Source organism: Phyllobates terribilis, unplaced genomic scaffold (assembly GCF_046119375.1).
Source record: "Phyllobates terribilis strain yellow unplaced genomic scaffold, ASM4611937v1 Scaffold_9__5_contigs__length_417890890, whole genome shotgun sequence".
In the NCBI taxonomy this organism is placed as follows: domain Eukaryota; kingdom Metazoa; phylum Chordata; class Amphibia; order Anura; family Dendrobatidae; genus Phyllobates; species Phyllobates terribilis.
In genome coordinates, this window is record NW_027362769.1 from 115,958,147 (window position 1) to 115,981,389 (window position 23,243).

Below are 23,243 nucleotides of genomic sequence, written 5' to 3' on the forward strand. Positions count from 1 at the left end.
CCTGTGGATAGGTGATGAATGTTGTTGTTGGGATAACTCCTTTAATTATTGTCTTGTATTATTGTTCGTTTATTCATCATATTCCAGTAGAATGCACCAGGATCTTGTTGCATCTGGGAAATATCTCTCACAAGCATTATCCCAATGAAAATCTCCACTTCCACAATGCCTGCTTGTGTACAGTGTGATTATCCCTCCGTTATGCAGGAAGTGGCGATAATGAGGAAGGTTAACACGACATGGCGTTTCTGTCGCATCATGGACATGTTTGCCTTACAATTAAACATGCCACATAGAGCTTTGATTGTCCCAGCAATATGATTGTCATTTACTTTAATTGCTTTACATGCAGGTCTGCAAGATCTCAGCTGAAATAGTTATTTACACCGTTCAGTTTTCCAACATCTCAGCATTCACAATAAAACAATTTTTTTTTTGTTTGTTGTTTGTCTGTTTTTTTTTTCTCTTTATCTTTCTTTTATACGGAAATACTAGAACATTTGGTAAAAGTTAGGGAGAATTTTCATAAAAAAAATAATAATTTAATTTGCAAATGGGCACATATGTATTTAATGAAAAACGAGTGCAGTTGTTGAACTAGTATGAACCAATCTAGTTCTACTAGTATTACATCAAGATGTAAGTCGTATTGATCTTTGTAAACAATCTTAACCCTTTGATGACTGGGCCCGTTTTGGGTCTACACGTTCAGAAGACAAGTCCACCTTATAGGATCCTGCAGCTTTAGCTGCATCATCTGCACATGGGTGATAGTGATCCAGGCGCAAACATTTCTTTGCAAATTGTTGATAAAGAAAGTAAAAGACAGATACATATTTGTAGCTGAAATTAATTACTGTATGTTTTGGGTAATGTATATTTCTTTTGATGTGAATGTATTAACGCTCAAAAAATGTATTTGTGTTTGATTGTGAGTTAGTAGAGATATGCAGGGATTTTTTCCTTTTTTTTTTTCATATTTTTTTTTATCATTGTTATTATTTGCTTTTTTATGTATTTATTTTGCAAATTACTAGTTTTATTTATTAATAATTTTTGCACCACTGGAGACCAGGTAACCAGGAAATACATGATCTGTGTCTTCCCCACATCTCAGGAAGCTACTAAAATGCATCATAGGTAACTAATAAAAGTGATATAGTGGTAATAACACATTACTGATCTTCCAATTAAATTCTGCTACCTTCATAGAAATCTGCTATAATCACAGAAATGTGCTACCTTCATAGAAATCTGCTATAATCACAGAAATGTGCTACCTTCATAGAAATCTGCTATAATCACAGAAATGTGCTACCTTCATAGAAATCTGCTATAATCACAGAAATCTGCTATTATCACAAAAATCTGCTACCTTCACAGAAATCTGCTATAATCACAGAAATCTGCTACCTTCACAGAAATCTGCTACCATCACAGAAATCTGCAGTAATCACAGAAATCTGCTACCTTCACAGAAATCTGCTATAATCACAGAAATCTGCAGTAATCACAGAAATTTGATATAATCACAGAAATCTGTTATAATCACAGAAAACTGCTATGATCACAGAAATCTGCTACCTTCACAGAAATCTGCTATAATCACAGAAATGTGCTACCTTCACAGAAATGTGCTATAATCACAGAAATCTGCTATAATCACAGAAATCTGCTACCATCACAGTAATCTGCTATAATCACAGAAATCTGTTACCTTCACAGAAATCTGCTATAATCACAGAAATCTGCTCCCTTCACAGAAATTTGATATAATCGCAGAAATCTGCTATAATCACAGAAATCTGCTACTTTCTCATACATTTGCTATAATCAAAGAAATCTGCTACCTTCACAGAAATCTGCTATGTTCATAGAAATCTGCTATAATCACAGAAATCTGCTACCATCACAGAAATTTGATATAATCACAGAAATCTGCTACCTTCACAGAAATCTGCTACCTTCACAGAAATTTTCTATAATTAAAGAAATCTGCAACCTTCATAGAAATCTGCTATAATCATAGAAATCTGCAGTAATCACAGAAATCTCCTACATTCACTCAGTGTATGTTTAGTGCAGTTTTGACTTCATATTGCATTGCTTATTTCTTCTTTGTGGGTAGTGTACTAGTAATGCTGGCCACAAGGGGTTAAAAGTGGACCAGTCACCAGATTTCATATTGCAAACTGTATGCATTGCAATATAGATCTTTTAGACCGGATGATGCTGATGTACTTGAAAACTTCATGTCAGAATGGCTGGATAATTCTGATATTAAAAAGAGAATTGTGTGAGTCCGGCTCTCAAGAGGAAAAACCTTCATAAAAGATTCTGACAGCCATTCTCACATGGATTTTCAAAGTAATTACACCAGTATCATAAGGTCTAAGAGATCAGTTTAATAGTGTATGCAGTTTTTATTGTGAAATCTGGCCCCAGATCCATTGTAATAAAAAGTGGCCGGCCACCATTAGTAGGCAGGTCAGAGCTGCAACCATATTATCCTGTAATTCAGTGCAATGACAATGGGTTGGTGGTTAGATGCTTTAAATACCCTCTTTATGGAAATCAATGTGAACATCAGCTTTATTTTCAGTGTGAGCTGTGGTATGTAATACACACCTTTCCTAGAATAATTGACCACATGTTTCCTTATGTTTAATTCTAACTTTAAAAAGATTTTAAAAAACATCTCTGTCTTTGGGGATTTTTTTTTTCATGCAATATAAAATGAAATATAGAAACTCACAATAACACTTGTAAATTCTTGTAATTAACATCATCACAGTTAATTTCATTGAATAAAAACATCTCTAATTACATGCGTAGTGCGGAGAAAAATTGGTTTTATGTAATTACCATATGTATTGCCAGTGTTCCTATGTTTTATAGCACGCAATATATCTACATTATATGTGCAGGACTAGAATTGAGATACATAGTAAAGGTTAACAGACAAGACATTACAATTCTGAATACCAATTTGCTAATATACTGTAATAATGAAGCATATGTACTACTATATATACATATATACTGTATGTAGTTTTATATATATATACACACTATATATATTCACATATATATGTGTGTGCATATATGTATACATATATTATGTATATGTATATAAATAATTTAAAAAAGTATACATTTACACAAACACACACATATATGTAGATATATTTATATATATATATATATATATATATATAAACACATACATGTACACACGGCATATACACACATACATATATATGTATATACAGTATAATATGATATATATACACATTTATACAGAGAAATATGCATGTATATATATATAACACACCCATATATTTGTGTGTATATACCATGTGTATATACATACATGTGTGTGTATATATATAACACATAATTTTATTATACATATATATGCACAAATATATATGTTTGGAGATATATATACATATATATATATAGTATATATATATATATACATTGTGTTTGTGTATATAATAAAATTGAAAGTAGTATATATCTATATCTATCAATCTATATATACCTATATATAGATATAAATATATATACTATTTTCAATTGTATGTACATATACATGTATATATAGATAGATAGATATATCTATATGTATATAGATATATCTATCTATATATGCATCTATATCTCTCTCTCTCTATATATATATAAATATATATATATACATATATATATATATATATATATATATATATATACATACATGCACGCACTTTAATCCCATTGTTTCTACTTTAATGACCATTCAGATGTACCAGAATTATATATCTAAAAACACAGACATTAGTTATTGCATGGGAATTTTTTTTTTTTTAAAAATCTATGTAATTTTACAAAAGTTAATGTATACACAGGCATACATATTGTCTATTAACTTGGGTCAAACTTTTGTATTTTCTATACACATGGCTCATAGTCTTCGACTCTGCATTACACAGTGTGAAGTCATTTAGTGTTACAGTGTGGACTGCACCTATAGGAGAAGTAATCTTTTCTTATTATTGTATATAATGTTTGTATACAATTCTCACATTCTTAAAGAGTTTTGCTTGCTGTCACTAGATACAAACTTTCCTTGTTTACTCCAAGGGGAATAATAATCTGTCGTAGTCGTACGATGGTCACACAGGTCCTCGGCTCACTACAATATTGGTTGTCCCACTTATGATACATAAAGCTCAAGTTCTTAATGAAGTTAGAAGAAAGTGCTGAAGATTTTATTCCCATCTTTCATGCAATGTTTAAAATCTGCCAGAACACACACAAGCACAGATTAGAGTTACATTACAGTAAGACAATATTTTACACGTCTGAATACGCCTTATATAAACTGTGACTTGTAATGAGCAAGATTTTAAGAACAGATTTTTATTTGCATGAATGGATTGAAACAGAGATCTGGAAAATCTCGAGAAATTTATAAAGAAAAATTTAAAAATATTTATTGGTGGAAACAATAATACCCTTAGACGTGGTGTGAATTTGCAATATACTATATCTTAAATTCTGTCCCTAGCATTATATCTCAGGGATTACTGCTGCAGACTGTGATACACACATATAATATACAGTCTATCGTGTAGGCTCTTTTCACATCTGCACTGGTCAGTTCTGCTGTGCTACCTACCCCGTCATGGGAGCAGAAAAACAAAATTAATGGGGGCGATCATTTTACAGGAAAAAATAATGCAGCAATCTACGATACTCTTTCACCTATGGCGGAATCTACATTAGAGGCTCCGACGAAGATGTGAACATAGTCTCAATATGAGACATATTTTATAATAATGCAGCGGGGTCTCTTTCATGGATAATGAGAATTTTGGGGAAAAAAAAATCTTTTCACCAGTCTATAAAACTCAATGGATGCTTTATGTTTCATTCTGCTTTGAATGCAATAAAATCAATGAAGATCAGACATACAAGTCATCACGTTAAGTTTTTAATTTCCACAGATATCAGCAGTATGAATCTAAATAGAGCACGAAGAACGTGTTGGTAATAGTGCTTGTTTCATAAATAAGAAAAACATCAACCTGAGTGATCCAGATCCCAGAAGAGGGAGCTCTGACTCTGTATTTTAATGGGACTCGCGGTTACCTGATTGGGCTGCATGTACTCCTCCAAGTACGTTCGGCAGAGTCTTCTGTCCCAGTCATCAGTGATGTGACCGCCGTACATTATCTCTCCAAACAGGTATCGGAGATCTTCCCACGGAACCTGATATTAAAACCCAACAACATTTATTAAATATTTACACTTGTTTGTTTCTTACCAGCATTCTATGTGAACACATTGTCAATGGAGATTCCTATATTAAAGATCAATGTGCAGCACACATACATATATGATTTATCAGAACATCCGGCTGACGTGACGATCAAAACACATTCTAGAATCCTATTAAAGCTTCTCAGCGCAGGTATTTATCAGCCAGAGAAAGGGGCAGATAAAACCATCAGCCTGCAAATGTGTAAGATTTCTATCATTTCTACATCTTAATTGAACATAAATTGTTTTTATAATATACAGAGATGTAGAAGAGCTGGATATGTCATTTAACTCTTTGGTGGCAGCATCTTCTGTACATCGTCATAACTCAAAGATCATATAATATAAGCTACCTGTAGCCCAACAAAAGTGCACAATATCACACTGAGCGGTGCCAGATAGCAAACACAGCTCTGCTGCTTCTTTCTAAGGAAATCTAAGAAAAGATATTGGAGAAATGAAGTGTTATCTTATAATTTATCTATCTATCTCTACAGTAAAAAACAACAACAAAGTAATATATATATATGTAGCAAATGCATAAAGGATTTTCCATCAGCTTTATACTACAGCATAAAAGCCCTACACAATAGACTTCATCTATATGAGGCACCATACCTGTGAGTTCGCTTCCAGATAGTTGTATAGAACATTCACTGATATTTTGAGGTCTCCAATGTTAAACGCATACTTTCTATTCCACCCCTGGGGGCCAAATTTACGCCGCTCAGCAACACAAGCATGAAAATAGCACAAAGAAAAGAAAATGCTCTTAAACTCTTGTTCACGGGTGCACTGGTCAAGGATGTTCTGCAAGAGATCAGTCAGTGTTGATTTCTTAATTAATCTGTCAATGACATATCAATTTCCCCCCCGGCATTATAATACTGTGGGCATTTAAGATAACATTGTATTGTATGGTTAATGGCTGTATAATTTTTCTAAGTGGTCATATTGTTCTGTCAATTAGGCAAATCGATAATCTGTCTGTGCTTCTCCCCTCTTACCAAGTGAAAATCAATTGTCAGCTACAATCATAGATATTAATTTTGATGATTCTTCATTATGGGATAATACATGTAAATTTCAATTTCAGTAGCATTTTACTTGCAGTTTCCAAATATGTTATCATGTACATTATCTATCTATCTATCTATCTATCTATCTATCTATCTATCTATCTATCTATCTATCTATCTATCTATCTATCTATCTATCTATCAATCTATCCAATATCTATCTCTCCATCTATCTAACTAATATCTATCAAGCTAATATCTATCTAATATTTATCTATCTAATATCTATCTATCTATCTATCTATCTATCTAATATCTATCTATCTATCCAATATCTCTCTATCTATCTGTCTACCTCTGAAAATAATGTGACAAAAGGGACATGTTAAATCAAGTTCTGTCCGCTAATTAGCATCATAGGTGTCTACAATCTTGTAATCAGTCAGTGGACCTGTATATAGGGCTGCAGATACTCACTGTGCTGTTTGGTGACATGGTGTGTATCACACTCAACATGGACCAGAGGAAGCAAAGGAAAGAGTTATCTCACTCATGAGATTAGAAAGAAAATTATAGACAAGCATGTTAAAGGTAAAAGTTATAAGACCATCTCCAAGCAGCTTGATATTCCTGTGACTACAGTTGCACATATTATTCAGAAATGTAAGATCCATGGGACTGTAGCCAACCTCCCTGAATGTGGCCGCCGGAGGAAAATTGATGACAAATCAAAGAGACGGATAATACGAATGGTAACAAAAGAGAACAGGATAACTTCTAAAGAGATTAAAGGTGAACTTCAAGCTCAAGGAACATCAGTGTCAGATCGCACCATCCACCGTTGTTTGATCCAAAGTGGACGACCAAGGAGAACACCATTGTTGGAAAAAAATCATAAAAAAGCCAAATTCGAATTTGCCAAACTACATGTTGACAAGCCACAAAGCTTCTGGGAGAATATCCTATGGACAGATGAGACAAAAATTGACGTTTTTGGCAAGGCACATCAGCTCTATGTTCACAGACGGAAAAATTAAGCATATCAAGAAAAGAACACTGTCCCTACTGTGAAACATGGAGGAGGCTCTGTTATGTTCTGGGGCTCCTTTGCTGCATCTGGCATAGGGTGTCTTGAATCTGTGCAGGGTACAATGAAATCTCAAGACTATCAAGGGATTCTAGAGAGAAATGTGCTGCCCAGTGTCAGAAATCTTGGTCACAATCGGTCATGGGTCTTGCAACAGGATAATGACCCAAAACACACAACTAAAAACACCCAAGAATGGCTAAGAGGAAAACATTGAACTAGTCTGAAGTGGCCTTCTATGAGCCCTGACCTACATCCTATTGAGCATCTTTGGAAAGAGCTAAAACATGCCGTCTGGAAAAGGCAACCTTCAAACACGAGACAACTGGAGCAGTTTGCTCATGAGGAGTGGGCCAAAATACCTGTCGAGAGGCGCAGAAGTCTCATTGACAGTTACAGGAATCGTTTGATTGCAGTGATTGCCTCAAAAGGTTGTTCAACAAAATATTAAGTTAAGAGAACCATCATTTCTGTCCAGGCCTATTTCATGAGTTTCATTTTTTTTTTAATTCTGTGGAAGCAGGGTGGAAAAGCAATGTCTGACTTTCATTTGTTCATTTTCATAGATTTTTAATTTATGATTACTTTTGTCAGATTCAAGTTATTTCTGTGACCATTGTGGGTTTTTCTTCCATTAAACGAGGGGTACCAACAATTTTGACTGCGTGTGTAAGTGTGAATATTGTAGAAAAATGTCATAGGTTATATTTGAAAAGAGAATCAGAAATAATTTGGAAAAAAAAAAAAATGAGATCTTCAAAAAAAAATTCAGGTATACAATTTTACTTTTCTTTCTCCAGAATCGCTATTACCCTATATCTTACTATACTCTCCGATCCTGTTATTAGAAACTGAGGTCGATAGTTAGGGACACCAATCAAGAGATATGAAACAACTCTATTAGATAATATTTTGGAGAGAGTGACAAAAATGAAAATGCTATTGGACAAAAACAACATTTCTTGGGATTTTGGAAACAAAATAGAGTAAGTCTGGCATTGAACATTACTAAAAAATATACTATACTGTATATCGCCACAACAGTATCTCGGAGCTGCCTGGTGTGTTCCTTGGTCTTCATGATGCTCTCTGCACTTGAAACAGAACCCTGAGACTATCACAGAGCAGGTGCATTTATACGGAGACTTGATTACACACAGGTGGATTCTACTTATCATTACCAGTCATTTAGGGCAACATTGGATCATTCAGAGATCCTAACTGAACTTCTGGAGTGAGTTTGCTGCACTGAAAGTTTTTAATTTGTTAAAAAAGTTTAAAATATCCAATAAATTTGGTTCCACTTCACGATTGTGTCCCACTTGTTGTTGATTCTTCCCCAAAAATTAGAATTTTATATCTTTATGTTTGAAGCCAGAAATGTGGCAAAAGGTAGAAAAGTTCAAGGGGGCCAAATACTTTCATAATGCACTGTAATTTAACATGTCCCTTTTGTCACATTATTTTCAGGGGTACCATCATTTCTGTCCAGGCCTATTTGATGAGTTTAATTTTTTTAAAAATTCTGTGGAAGCAGAAAAGCAATGTCTGACTTTCATTCGTTCATTTTCACAGATTTTTAGTTTATTATTACTTTTGTCAGATTCAAGTTATTTCTGTGACCATTGTGGGTTTTTCTTTCATTAAATGAGGGGTACCAGCAATTTTGACCACATGTGTATATAGGGAATCTAATCTTTCAGACCTGTCTACATTATGTGAGGTTTTGCTGACCTGATCAAAGTTATCCAGAGCAGCGTGCAGATTTGCCAGCATCCCAGTTGGAGGTTCGTTGGTAATTTTGATGGCATTTTCCAAGATCCCTTGAGGGATGATGTGTTCCTTAAGTGTTGGGGCTGGCTCAGCACTCATAAACACGCGGTAATCAGGGTGACTTCCATCGCTGTACTTTTCTAATAGTTTTTCTAAAGTGCTTAGCCATTTGGCTACTAGGTGAATATTCTGTGAACAGACACAAGATCATTTGGATTTTTGCATTCATGGTTCAATCCCTTCTGTTTTATATTGCCATGATACATATATATGAAACTAATATCCCAAGACTAAACTGCCCACATTTTTTAGTGTTCATTTATTTGCAAGGTGTGATATGTGACATGTGAAGAAGAACGTATGTCACAGCTGAACAATTTAAAAACTAAAAGGGATTTAGAGATCATGAATAGTTTGAACAATGGAAGGTAATGTCATAAAATAAGTTTATTACCTATACTACTCACCTGTTCTATCTCTCCAGCACTGCCGATCCCAATGCTACCCCCAGGCTGCAGTCTTCACATGACTGTTTATATATTTCACCGCTGCCGTCAATCCCTGGCTTCAGCGGTCTTGTGCCATATAAGCTTAGGGCAGTGATTGGCTGCAGCCAAGTAAAGAAGGACCAGAGGGTAGTACTCAAGAGGCAGCACTGGGTCTTTGGGTATATAATGGGTGAGTATGTAGCACCCTGAGGATTCGGCTGCTACAGGGGTATTGCACCTCAACCCAGAGGTGTGGTATTCCACTCCCGGGTAAGGATGGAGTGTGGAACTGAGCTCAGTAGGCTGCATGCACTACATACATCCCATTTCCGGGGGACAGACCAATGGTACTCCCACTAGAGAAATGTGCAGGTACGACAGTGTCTGTTCCTGGCTGGAGTGGGAGGGGGGTGGAACATCCCAGTAGTGTAGGGGCAGATAGGGGGAGCAGTCTGGGTAATGCTAGGAGCTCATTGGGTGCTGGTCACCTGAGCTCACACATAGAGGGAGTATATAAGGTGGGAACCATCTTAGATCAGGGTCAGTCAGTCAGTCTGTGAGACGTCAGTCTTTTGTAGAGGTTTGGTCAGTCTGAGAGAGCCTGAGAAGCAGAGAGAGAGGAGAAAGAAGGACCCAGAGGGGGAGAAGAGAGAACTCCAAGAACCCAAAATTAGATCAGAGGGTGAAGAGTTGGCAACAGGGTACCGGATCCCAAGCTGGTGGAGGCTACAGCACACCTTAGCCAGAGACCGGAGGTCGTGGGCAGGATCTGCCACGACCACCCACTAAATCCACCCGGAAGGCAAACCTAGAATAGGGTCAGGGAACCCAGAGACAAGGGTTTACCAACAAGAGGCCCGAGGGAGCCGGACTTAGGTGGATCCCTGGTGGGGAAGGCCAGAGAGAAGGACAAGTCAGAAAGGGAGCTCAGGACCACGCTCCAGAATCACCTGGGGGTTGGCCGAGTCCAAGACCTGGTGGACGCAGCACGGCTCGGGCGGTCACTTAAGGCCAGAGTGACCACAAGAACAGCAGTAAGTAAAAACCCTGAACTGCACAGCCCGGCTCGGAGTCTTCTTAACATCCACACTGCACCACCACTACCACCATCCTCTACACCTGACCCCCTGAGGCTATACCCCTCCCGTTGGGGGTTATACTACCCGAAGCTGCACACATACCACCAGCTTCAGCGGACCCTGCTGCAGCGGCGGCCGTATTGACCGCAAATCAACGGGTGGCGTAGTCGACACAAAGAACACTAATAACATCTGTAAGGACTGCCACACACTGAGCTTGACACCCTGGGCACGGACCGGGTCACCGCCACTCGGAGACTACAACCCCCATCTGATCCGGCTCCGGGTATCCCCCAAACAACACTGGCCCAGGGGGCGCGTCAACTTTGGCGTAGTCGGCAGGATAACGTGCCCGCAACAACCGGGTACTGCGTGCCTGAAGAAAAGTTCACCGTTACCTCAAAAAGAAGTCTCCCGCCGGTTCCGGAGGGTCCCCGCCAACGGACCCCATCACAGGTCGTTTCCCGCCGGTTGTCCGCCATTTGCAGCTTTTTCCCGCCATCCATGGAGTTTCCCGCCACTGGGAGACGATTCCCGCCATTTCCAAGGATTTCCCGCCTTGGAAGAGCGGACGCCATTATGGGCGTGCCAGAGGGTGGCAAGAGGCCACCTCCCATCGTGGGCCAGGTCGAAGAATGGCGCCAAAAGCGGAAACCGCGCCCACCAACAGAGACTGTGATGCTGGAAGTGTCCATCAGCGTGAGAGAACTGCCCCTGGAACTGACAATCACAAAGTTGCCCCGGGACCACCCTCAATGTGGGCGGAGACAGAACAAGAGAACGAAGATGGGTGCAGCCTGGAGGAGTCTGGAGAGAGCGCACCCGGAGACAAGAAGTCTGGAGGGGAGTCCAGAGAAAGCCTACCCGGAGTTGGAGGGAGAGTCAGGCAGCACCGACCCAGTGGTCAGGAGCCTGCTGCAAGCAACGACCCCACTAGGCTTAGTGGAGGTCCTGGCACAGCTCCCCCGAGACCGGGAGTGTGCACAGACTGCGCTGGAGAGCCTCGCACGGAGGATGGCCCGGGTGCAGCGAGAGACGTTGGCGGAGTGGAGCCGAGAGATGGCCCAGCGGACCGAAACCCGTCAGCGGAGCACGCCACCCGAGACGAGGAGACAGACCGCCTCTGAGGATGGTGCAGGAGGACTCAAGGCCGGAGACGGCGCCGAGAAGGGAGCTGAACGAATGGAGGCAGGTAAAGGGGACGTCTCTACCCCGAGCCGGGAAACCGCGTGCCTGCCCCAGCTCCCCGTCGCAGAGCCCGAAATTCCCCCTGCCGTGCCCGTCGCTGCATCGTCACCGCCGCAGACTAGGCCTCAACCGGAAACCGCGGCCGCGACCCCTGTGACGTCACGCGCTTCGACCCTGAGCGCGGCAAAGCAGGAAATACCATCGGCCTGGTCGCAAGGCCTAGTACACCCGGGCGCCGCCATTCCAACAGCGCCCCCTACCTCCGCGGAGCCACCAGCCTGGTCGCAGGGCCGAGTAACCACGGGCGCCGCCGTTCTTACGGTGCCCTTTTCCTTTAGCGTGCCCCAAGCCTGGTCGCAAGGCCTGGTCAACCCGGGCGCCGCTACCACCACAGCGCCCATAACACCTAAAGTACCGCACCTGGGTGAGGACCTGTTCGCTCAGCATACGTGCCCGGATGGGCAGCCCTTCATATGGCCCCAGGAGTACTACCAACTGGAACTCCAAAGGGCGAGGCCCCTGTGTGAGCCCCTGATTCCGGCTCCGAAGCCCGTCAGGAGGACCCAGCCCCCGCTAGAGGAGGCACAGTTTGAGTGGGACCCCACCGGAGGAGACCTCATGGGGTTCACTCAGGAGACTCGGGCGGCCGCAGCGGAGCGTGCAGAGTGCTGCCGCCAGCAGCTCGAGGTCTTCGAGAAAGAGCGGAGAGAGAGGCGGGTCCGGGAACAGCAAGCACAGATAAGGAGCGCGGAGCAGAAGAGCCGGACCAGGAGAGATCCCCGTGCAGCTCATGGTCCCCGTACCACCGGGACTGTGATTAAATTCAACCTGCAGCATGGGTGGGGCTTCATAAGAGACCATCATACCCCCGGCGACGTCTTTGTCACCCGCAGAGACGTAGAAAGCCATATGCCGGAGGGACACAGAGGTCGTGACCTGTATGTAGGGGACGAGGTCACCTTCACCCGGCACAAGTGTGCCAAAGGACCCTACGCCCTTCATGTACATCGTCTGACGGAGGAGGAGCTGCGGTGTGAGGAGGAGCAAGAGGGCCCGGACGGGTCTGAAGAATCTAAAGAAGGAGCAGGAGGACGCCGTCGTTGAAGTACGGTAGAGAGAGACTGTACATAGTTACCCGTCAGGGTATAAGAACTGTTCTAGTTAAAATATAGTCCCCGTTGGGACCAGCCAATTGAACTGAATCCCGTGTGTCCCTATTCCCACTGACCGAGGACTGAGAGCGGTCAATCCTCCCTAATACCTGGCCGAGGACTGAGAGCGGCCATATTCCCCTTGTATATAGTTGCGCTTTTTAAGGCGCCCCCTACCGGTTTTATAGGAAACTGTTTTCTTCCAAGAGAGACTGTCGCACCTTACCCGGTCACAAGTTGCACCGTGGCCGGAGGAACAAGAATGTTATTTATGAAAAGTTTTATATGAAAAGTTTATTGCTGATGATATCTATATGATGTTTTCTATGTTTATGTTTTATGAAAAAAAATTGTATGTTTATGATGTTTATTCTCTTACAGCCCGAGGACGTGCTGTGATTTACCAGGGGGGAATGTAGCACCCTGAGGATTCGGCTGCTACAGGGGTATTGCACCTCAACCCAGAGGTGTGGTATTCCACTCCCGGGTAAGGATGGAGTGTGGAACTGAGCTCAGTAGGCTGCATGCACTACATACATCCCATTTCCGGGGGACAGACCAATGGTACTCCCACTAGAGAAATGTGCAGGTACGACAGTGTCTGTTCCTGGCTGGAGTGGGAGGGGGGTGGAACATCCCAGTAGTGTAGGGGCAGATAGGGGGAGCAGTCTGGGTAATGCTAGGAGCTCATTGGGTGCTGGTCACCTGAGCTCACACATAGAGGGAGTATATAAGGTGGGAACCATCTTAGATCAGGGTCAGTCAGTCAGTCTGTGAGACGTCAGTCTTTTGTAGAGGTTTGGTCAGCCTGAGAGAGCCTGAGAAGCAGAGAGAGAGGAGAAAGAAGGACCCAGAGGGGGAGAAGAGAGAACTCCAAGAACCCAAAATTAGATCAGAGGGTGAAGAGTTGGCAACAGGGTACCGGATCCCAAGCTGGTGGAGGCTACAGCACACCTTAGCCAGAGACCGGAGGTCGTGGGCAGGATCTGCCACGACCACCCACTAAATCCACCCGGAAGGCAAACCAAGAATAGGGTCAGGGAACCCAGAGACAAGGGTTTACCAACAAGAGGCCCGAGGGAGCCGGACTTAGGTGGATCCCTGGTGGGGAAGGCCAGAGAGAAGGACAAGTCAGAAAGGGAGCTCAGGACCACGCTCCAGAATCACCTGGGGGTTGGCCGAGTCCAAGACCTGGTGGACGCAGCACGGCTCGGGCGGTCACTTAAGGCCAGAGTGACCACAAGAACAGCAGTAAGTAAAAACCCTGAACTGCACAGCCCGGCTCGGAGTCTTCTTAACATCCACACTGCACCACCACTACCACCATCCTCTACACCTGACCCCCTGAGGCTATACCCCTCCCGTTGGGGGTTATACTACCCGAAGCTGCACACATACCACCAGCCTCAGCGGACCCTGCTGCAGCGGCGGCCGTATTGACCGCAAATCAACGGGTGGCGTAGTCGACACAAAGAACACTAATAACATCTGTAAGGACTGCCACACACTGAGCTTGACACCCTGGGCACGGACCGGGTCACCGCCACTCGGAGACTACAACCCCCATCTGATCCGGCTCCGGGTATCCCCCAAACAACACTGGCCCAGGGGGCGCGTCAAGTATAGGTTTTTTATTTTATGACATCTCTGAAATTACTGTTTGCAACGTAAAGCAGCAACTCAAGACATGATGAGGACAATAACTCAATAATCGCGTAAAAAAATATAATAATAAAAATATAGGTTTAAAAAAGTAGGTAGACATAAGTACGGTAATACATTGTACGATATGTCTGTTGAGATGCATTTAATGCATTTTGTTTATTGTATCCACAATGTTAATTAAAATGTGATATTATACTGGCTGCTAAAAGAAAGAAATTGTTCTTAACCTAAATTGATCTTGTCTGCGACACCAGAGCGCAATCTAGGCCCATTATCACTAGCAAAAAAAATAAATAAAAAAAATTCCTCTTTTCAATCAGAAGAAAATAACCAGAGAATGTCATTCAAGAAAACATATTTGGACATACACCCAATTTCACTCCACAAAAGCATCTCATAGAGGCACAGATTATTTTTCGTAAAAGTGCAGTTTCATAGCTTGGCAATGAAGCACTTCTATAACACACTGAATCGGCTTACTAGAAGTATAACCCAATGGCCTTCTTTTGATGACTTTTCCATTGCTATTTCTGCTATAACTTTCTGCCCTTGACCCAGTGAGATATTGTGAAGTTTTCCTGCGTCAATGGTAAATCCAAGTCTGCCACCTATACAGAGTAGGCAACAAGGTCCGCCACGTCAAGTGACACGCAAGATTGGGAAAGAAATGGGACAACACATTTACCAGAATTATTGATTGCAGAATTCTAAACAAAAGCAACTATAATATACAGTATATGTACAATGTATATCCATCTTTTAATAGCGTATTTTTTAAGTCCAAAAACTTTATTTTCTCAATAATTTTTAATAGTTGTTGGAGCTTTGTTTTCATTATACAGAGCCCCAAATTCTCTGCATAGATATAAGACAATGTGTTGGCTGACTGTACCCACAATTAAAAGTGGCTTACTGTAAACTTTATACATTGAGCTCAATGATAACACAGTATGCAGGAAGCTTCTGAGCTCCCACTACAGGTGTCTGCATGAAGCCAGGATTTTATCTATAAATCAGCGAGAAGAAAAAAGAGCTCATCTTAAATTGGGTTATTATTAATATAACTTGTTGAGTGCACTGGTCTATAAATCCCGTGTATCTACAGCTGTATGTACTCCGGACTTCCTTTCCTCAATGATTTGCATTTTTTATTTATCTATCTATCTATCTATCTATCTATCTATCTATCTATCTATCTATCTATCTATCTATCTATCTATCTGTCTGTCTGTCTCTCTGTCAATGAACATATGAGCATCTTCCTATATGTATGTACAGTGGAGAAAATAAGTATTTGATATACTGCCAATTTTGCATGTTTTCCCACCTACAAAGAATGGAGAGGTCTGTAATTTTTATCGTAGGTACACTTCACCTGTGAGAGACCGAATCGTAAAAAAAAATCCATAAAATCACATTCTATGATTTTTACATAATTAATTTGCATTTTATTGTATGAAATAAGTATTTGATACAATAGAAAAACTGAACTTAATATTTGGTACAGAAACCTTTGTTTGCAATTACAGAGGTCTGACGTTTCCTCTAGTTCTTGACCAACTTTGCACACACTGCAGCAGGGATTTTGGCCCTCCTCCTCCAACATTGAGTTTCAGCTCCCTCCAAAGATTTTCTATTGGGTTCAGGGCTGGAGCCTGGCTAGGTCACTTCAGGACCTTGAAATGCTTCTTATGGAGCCACTCCTTAGTTGCCCTGGCTGTGTGTTTCTGGTCATTGTCATGCTGGAAGACCCAGCCATGACCCATCTTCAATGCTGTTACTGAGGGAAGGAGGTTGTAGGCCAAAATCTTACGATACATCCATCTTCCCTTGAATACGGTGCAGTCGTCCTCTCCCCTTTGCAGAAAAGCACCCCCAAAGTATGATGCTTTTTCCAGCATGCTTCATGGTTGGGACGGTGTTCTTGGGGTTGTACTCATCCTTCTTCTTCCTCCAAACCAAGGCGAGTGGAGTTGATACCAAAAAGTTCTATTTTGGTCTCATCTGACCACATGACCATCTTCCATGCCTCCTCTGAATCATAAAGATGATCATTGGTGAACTTCAAACATGCCTGGACATGTGCTGGCGTTAGCAGGGGGACTTTGCGTGCCCTGCAGGATTTTACTCCATGACGGTGCAGTGTGTTACTAACAGTAATGTTTGAGACTGTGGTCCCAGCTCTCTTCAGGACATTGACAAGGTCCTCCCGTGTAGTTCTGGGCTGATTCCAGACCTTTCTCAAAATCATCCTTACCTCACGAGGCGAGATCTTGCATTGAGCCCCAGACCTATGAAGATTGATAGTCATCATGTGTTTTTTCCATTTTCTAATAATTGTGCGAACAGTTGTTGCCTTTTCACCAAGATGCTTGTCTATTGCCATGTAGTCCATCCCAGCCTTGTGCAGGTCTACAATTTTGTCCCTGGTGTCTTTAGACAGCTCTTTGATTGGTCATTGTGGAGCGGTTGGTGTGTGATTGATTGAGTGTGTGGACAGGTGTCTTTTATACAGGTAATGAGTTCAAACAAGTGCAATTAATACAGGTAATGAGTGCAGAGTAGGAGGGCTTCTTAAAGAAAAACTAACAGGTCTGTGAGAGCCAGAATACTTGCTGGTTGGTAGGTGATCACATACTTTATTTCATGCAATAAAATGCAATTCAATTATGTAAAAATCATACAATGTGATTTTTTGTTTTTTATTTTTAGATTCTGTCTTTCACAGGTGAAGTGTACCTACGATAAAAATTACAGACCTCTCCATTCTCTGTAGGTGGGAAAACTTCCAAAATTGGCAGTGTACCAAATACTTATTTTCTCCATTGTATGTATGTATGTATCTATGACTATCATGTATATGTAACACCCTGAGGATTCGGCTGCTACAGGGGTATTGCACCTCAACCCAGAGGTGTGATATTCCACTCCCGGGTAAGGATGGAGTGTGGATCTGAGCTCGGTAGGCTGCATGCACTACATACATCCCATTTCCGAGGAGCAGACCGACGGTACTCCCACTTAGAAATGTGCAGGTACGACCGAGTCTGTTCCTGGCTGGAGTGGGAGGGGGGTGGTACATCCCAAGTAGTGTAGGGGCAGATAGGGGGAGCAGCCTGGGTAAAGATAGGAGCTCATTGGGTGCTGGTCACCTGAGCTCACACATAGAGGGTGTATATAAGGTGGGCACCATCAAAGAACAGGGTCAGTCTGTCAGAGCAGAGCAGAGGAAGAGGAGCAGAGCAGCCCCAGAGAGAGAGAGAGGAGAAAGCAAGAGAGACCCAGAGGGGGAAACAGAAGAGAGGACTCTGAGACCCCAAATCCAATCCACGGGTGAAGAGTCGGCATCAGGGTACCGGAACCCAAGCTGGTGGGGGCAAAAACACACCCCAGCCAGAGACCGGAGGCCGTGGGCAGCGTCTGCCACGGCCACCCACCATATCCACCACGAAGGCATACCACGTGGAGGGTCAGGGAACCCAAGGCCAAGGGTCTCCCAACAGAAGGCCCGAGGGAGCTGGACCTGGGTGGATCAATAGTGGGGACGGCCAGAGAAAGGACAGAAGGAGAGCTCAGGGTCACGCTCCGGACTCGCTTGGGGGTTGGCTGGATCCAGGACCTGGTGGATGCAGCACGGCTCGGGAGGTCACTTGAAGCTGGAGTGACCGGAACATCAGCAGTGAGTAAATACCCTAAACTGCATAACCCGACTCTGTCTTCCTTTAACATCTACGCTGCACCACCACAACCCCCATCCTCTGCACCTGACCCCCTGAGGCTATACCCCACCCGTTGGGGGTTATACCATCACAAGCTGCACCTACACCATCAGCCTCAGCGGACCCTGCTGCAGCGGCGGCCATAGTGACCGCAATACAACGGGTGGCGTAGTCGACAATAAAGAACTTAATAACATCTGTAGGACTGCCACATACAACTGAGTTTGACACCCTGGGCACGGACCGGGTCACAGCCACTCGGAAGACTACAACTCCCATCTGATCCGGCTCCGGATATTCCCCCTAAAAGAATATGGCCCAGGGGGCGCGTCAACTTTGGCGTAGTCGGCAGGATTACGTGCCCACAACAACCGGGTACTGCGTGCCTGAAGAAAAGTGCAAGTTTACCTCAAAAAGAAGTCTCCTGCCGGTTCCGGAGGGTCCCCGCCATCGGACTCCATCACAGGTCGATTCCCGCCGGTTGTCCGCCATTAACAGCTTTTTCCCGCCATCTGCAGAGTTTCCCGCCACTGGGAGACGATTCCCGCCATTTCCAAAGGTTTCCCGCCTTGGAAGAGCGGACGCCATTATGGGCGTGCTAGAGGGTGGCAAGAGGCCGCCTCCCATCGTGGGCCAGGACCGAAAATGGCGCCAAAAGTGGAAACCGCCCCCACCAACAGAGACTGTGATGCTAGAGGTGTCTGTCAGCGTGAAAGAACTGCCCCTGGAGCTGACAATCACCAAGTGGCCCCGGGACCGCCCTCGAAGGGGGAGGAGACGAAAGGAGAGAACAAAGATGGGTGCCGCCTGGAGCAGTCTAGAGCGAGCGCACCCGGAGGCAAGAAGCCTGGAGAAGAATATCGGAGGAGCTTACCCGGAGATGGCGAGAAAGCAGAGCAGCACCGGCCCGTTGGCCAGGAGCCTGCTAGAAACCGAGGAGGGAGAGCAGAGCAGCACCGGCCCGTTGGCCAGGAGCCTGCTGGAGACAACAGTAGGAGAGCAGAGCAGCACCGACCCGTTGGTCAGGAGCCTGCTGGAAACAACGACCCCACTAGGACTAGTGGAGGTCCTAGCACAGCTCCCCCGAGACCGGGAGTGTGCACAGACCGCTCTGGAGGGCCTCGCAAGGAGGATGGCCCGGGTGCAGCGAGAGACGTTGGCGGAGTGGAGCCGTGAGATGGCCCAGCAGACCGAGACCTGTCAGCGGAGCACGCCACCCGAGACGAGGAAACAGACCGCCTCTGAGGATGGCGCGGGAGGACTGAAGGCCGGAGACGGCGCCGAGAAGGGAGCCGAACGAGTGGAGGCAGGTAAAGGGGACGTCTATACCCCAAACCGGGAAACCGCGTACCTGCCCCAGCTCCCCGTCGCAGAGCCCGAAGTCTATCCTGCCGTGCCCGTCGCTGCAACGTCACCGCCGCAGACTAGGCCTCAAACGGGAGCCGCGACCCCTGTGACGTCACACGCCTCGACCCCGAGCGTGACCAAGCAGGAAGTACCACCAGCCTGGTCGCAAGGCCTAGTACCCCCGGGCGCCGCAATACCAACAGCGCCCCCTACCTCCGCGGAGCCCCCGGCCTGGTCGCAGGGCCAAGTAGCCCAGGGCGCCGCCGTCCTTACGGTGCCCTTTACCTTCCAGATACCCCAGGCCTGGCCGCAAGGCCAGGGCAACCCGGGCGCTAACACCACCGCGCCCATAAGACCAAAAGTGCCGCATCTGGGAGAGGACCTGTACGCCCAGCACACGTGCCCGGATGGGCAGCCATTTATATGGCCACCGGAGTTCCACCATCCCCGACTCCGGAGAGAGAGACCCCTGGATGAACCCCTGATCCCGGCTCCAAAGCCCGTAAAGAGGATCTCGCCCCCGCTAGCGGAAGCGCAGTTTGAGTGGGACCCCACCGGAGAAGATCTTATGGGGTTCACTCAAGAGACTCGGGCAGCTGCAGCGGAGCGTGCTGAGTGCTGCCGCCAACAGCTCGAGGACTTCGAGAGGGAGCGGAGGGAGAGGCGGGTCCGGGAACAGCAAGCTCAAATAAGGAGCGCGGAGCAGAAAAGCCGGGCCAGGAGAGACCCCCGTGCAGCGCATAGTCCCCGCACCACTGTGATAAAGTTTAACTTGCAGCATGGGTGGGGCTTCATCCGAGACCACCACACCGTAGGCGACGTCTTCGTAACCAGGAGAGACGTTGAGTCCCACCTACCGGAGGGACACAGAGGTCGTGACCTTTACATCGGGGACGAGGTCACCTTCACCCGGCACAAGTGTGCCAAAGGTCCCTACGCCCTCCATGTGCATCGCCTGACGGAGGAAGAGCTGCGGTGTGAGGAGGAAGAACAAGAGGACCCGGACGGGTCTGAAACTAGAGCCAAAGGTAACCAAAAAGCAAGAGCAGGAGGACGCCGTCGCTAAGGACAGCGAAGCAGAAGCTGTATATAGTTGCCCGTCGGGGCACCGTAAACTGAAACTGAAACTGAAACCGTAAACTGAAACTGAAACTGTTACTGTTGATAAAATAGTCCCCGTTGGGACCAGCAAGTGTGAACTGTTACCCGTTTTTCCCTTAATCCCACTGACCGAGGACTGAGAGCGGTCATTCCTCCCTAATACCTGGCCGAGGACTGAGAGCGGCCATATCCCCTGTATATAGTTGCGCGTCCTAAAGCGCCCCCTACCGGTTTTATAGGAAAACCAGTTTTCCAGAGAGACTGTCGCACTTTACCCGGTCACACGTTGCACAGTGACCGGAGGAGGAGCCAGAGGCGACGAGAATGTTTTATATGAAAAGTTTTATGCTAATATATGTTGTTTTATATGTTTTATATGTTTATGAAAAAAATTTGTATGTTTTGGTGTTGTTTTATGTCTTACAGCCCGAGGACGTGCTGTGATTTACCAGGGGGGAATGTAGCACCCTGAGGATTCGGCTGCTACAGGGGTATTGCACCTCAACCCAGAGGTGTGATATTCCACTCCCGGGTAAGGATGGAGTGTGGATCTGAGCTCGGTAGGCTGCATGCACTACATACATCCCATTTCCGAGGAGCAGACCGACGGTACTCCCACTTAGAAATGTGCAGGTACGACCGAGTCTGTTCCTGGCTGGAGTGGGAGGGGGGTGGTACATCCCAAGTAGTGTAGGGGCAGATAGGGGGAGCAGCCTGGGTAAAGATAGGGGCTCATTGGGTGCTGGTCACCTGAGCTCACACATAGAGGGTGTATATAAGGTGGGCACCATCAAAGAACAGGGTCAGTCTGTCAGAGCAGAGCAGAGGAAGAGGAGCAGAGCAGCCCCAGAGAGAGAGAGAGGAGAAAGCAAGAGAGACCCAGAGGGGGAAACAGAAGAGAGGACTCTGAGACCCCAAATCCAATCCACGGGTGAAGAGTCGGCATCAGGGTACCGGAACCCAAGCTGGTGGGGGCAAAAACACACCCCAGCCAGAGACCGGAGGCCGTGGGCAGCGTCTGCCACGGCCACCCACCATATCCACCACGAAGGCATACCACGTGGAGGGTCAGGGAACCCAAGGCCAAGGGTCTCCCAACAGAAGGCCCGAGGGAGCTGGACCTGGGTGGATCAATAGTGGGGACGGCCAGAGAAAGGACAGAAGGAGAGCTCAGGGTCACGCTCCGGACTCGCTTGGGGGTTGGCTGGATCCAGGACCTGGTGGATGCAGCACGGCTCGGGAGGTCACTTGAAGCTGGAGTGACCGGAACATCAGCAGTGAGTAAATACCCTAAACTGCATAACCCGACTCTGTCTTCCTTTAACATCTACGCTGCACCACCACAACCCCCATCCTCTGCACCTGACCCCCTGAGGCTATACCCCACCCGTTGGGGGTTATACCATCACAAGCTGCACCTACACCATCAGCCTCAGCGGACCCTGCTGCAGCGGCGGCCATAGTGACCGCAATACAACGGGTGGCGTAGTCGACAATAAAGAACTTAATAACATCTGTAGGACTGCCACATACAACTGAGTTTGACACCCTGGGCACGGACCGGGTCACAGCCACTCGGAAGACTACAACTCCCATCTGATCCGGCTCCGGATATTCCCCCTAAAAGAATATGGCCCAGGGGGCGCGTCATATACAGACACCATATACACATGATAACTTGAATGCAAATCAGTGGGAAAGCCGGATTACAATGGCTGTCGAGGAGTAAGCTTAGCTGTGACTCAGTTTTATTTTTTTGTAATAAAAAAATTCACCACTCGGACAATGCCTGGGATCAGCACCTTTAATTAAACATAACTATTATCTAGAAAATACACATCAACATGTATTATGGAGACAAGCTAGCCACAGATCTACAAATAATGATTAGCAGTTCACATGGGTGATTTGGGAAACAGTAAGCCATTGTTTGTTTCAAAGACTTTTTGCTGAAAAGAGCAAAGTACAATATTCTATTCACAGTATTCCGCCCACTAATAATAATGTACTCATGGTATCATTAAAGAAGCACTCTTCCCATCAAAGTTTTTATCCTCTTAATATATTGCAGCCATCATACTATACAGTTATATGAAAAAGTTTGGGCACCCCTATTAATCTTAAGCTTAATGTTTTATAAAAATTGGTGTTTTTGCAACAGCTATTTCAGTTTGATATATGTAATAACTGTTGGACACAGTAATGTTTCTGCCTTGAAATGAGGCTTATTGTACTAACAGAAAATGTGCAATCTGCATTCAAACAAAATTTGACAGGTGCATAAGTATGGCCACCCTTATCATTTTCTTGTTTTAA

General features: G+C 44.8%; 1 protein-coding gene across 1 annotated transcript in view; it reads right to left on the reverse strand.

Moving 5' to 3' along the window:
- The window catches only part of LOC141161304 (dynein axonemal heavy chain 11-like), a 131,172-nt gene that overhangs the window by 24,716 nt on the left and 83,213 nt on the right, over nt 1–23,243 (reverse strand). The window contains exons 9-12 of the mRNA XM_073646118.1: nt 15,241–15,368; nt 9,151–9,378; nt 5,929–6,120; nt 5,140–5,259 (exon numbers count right to left, since the gene is read on the reverse strand). Coding sequence (XP_073502219.1) covers nt 5,140–5,259; nt 5,929–6,120; nt 9,151–9,378; nt 15,241–15,368 — 668 coding nt within the window. The remainder of the gene's footprint in view (nt 1–5,139; nt 5,260–5,928; nt 6,121–9,150; nt 9,379–15,240; nt 15,369–23,243) is intronic.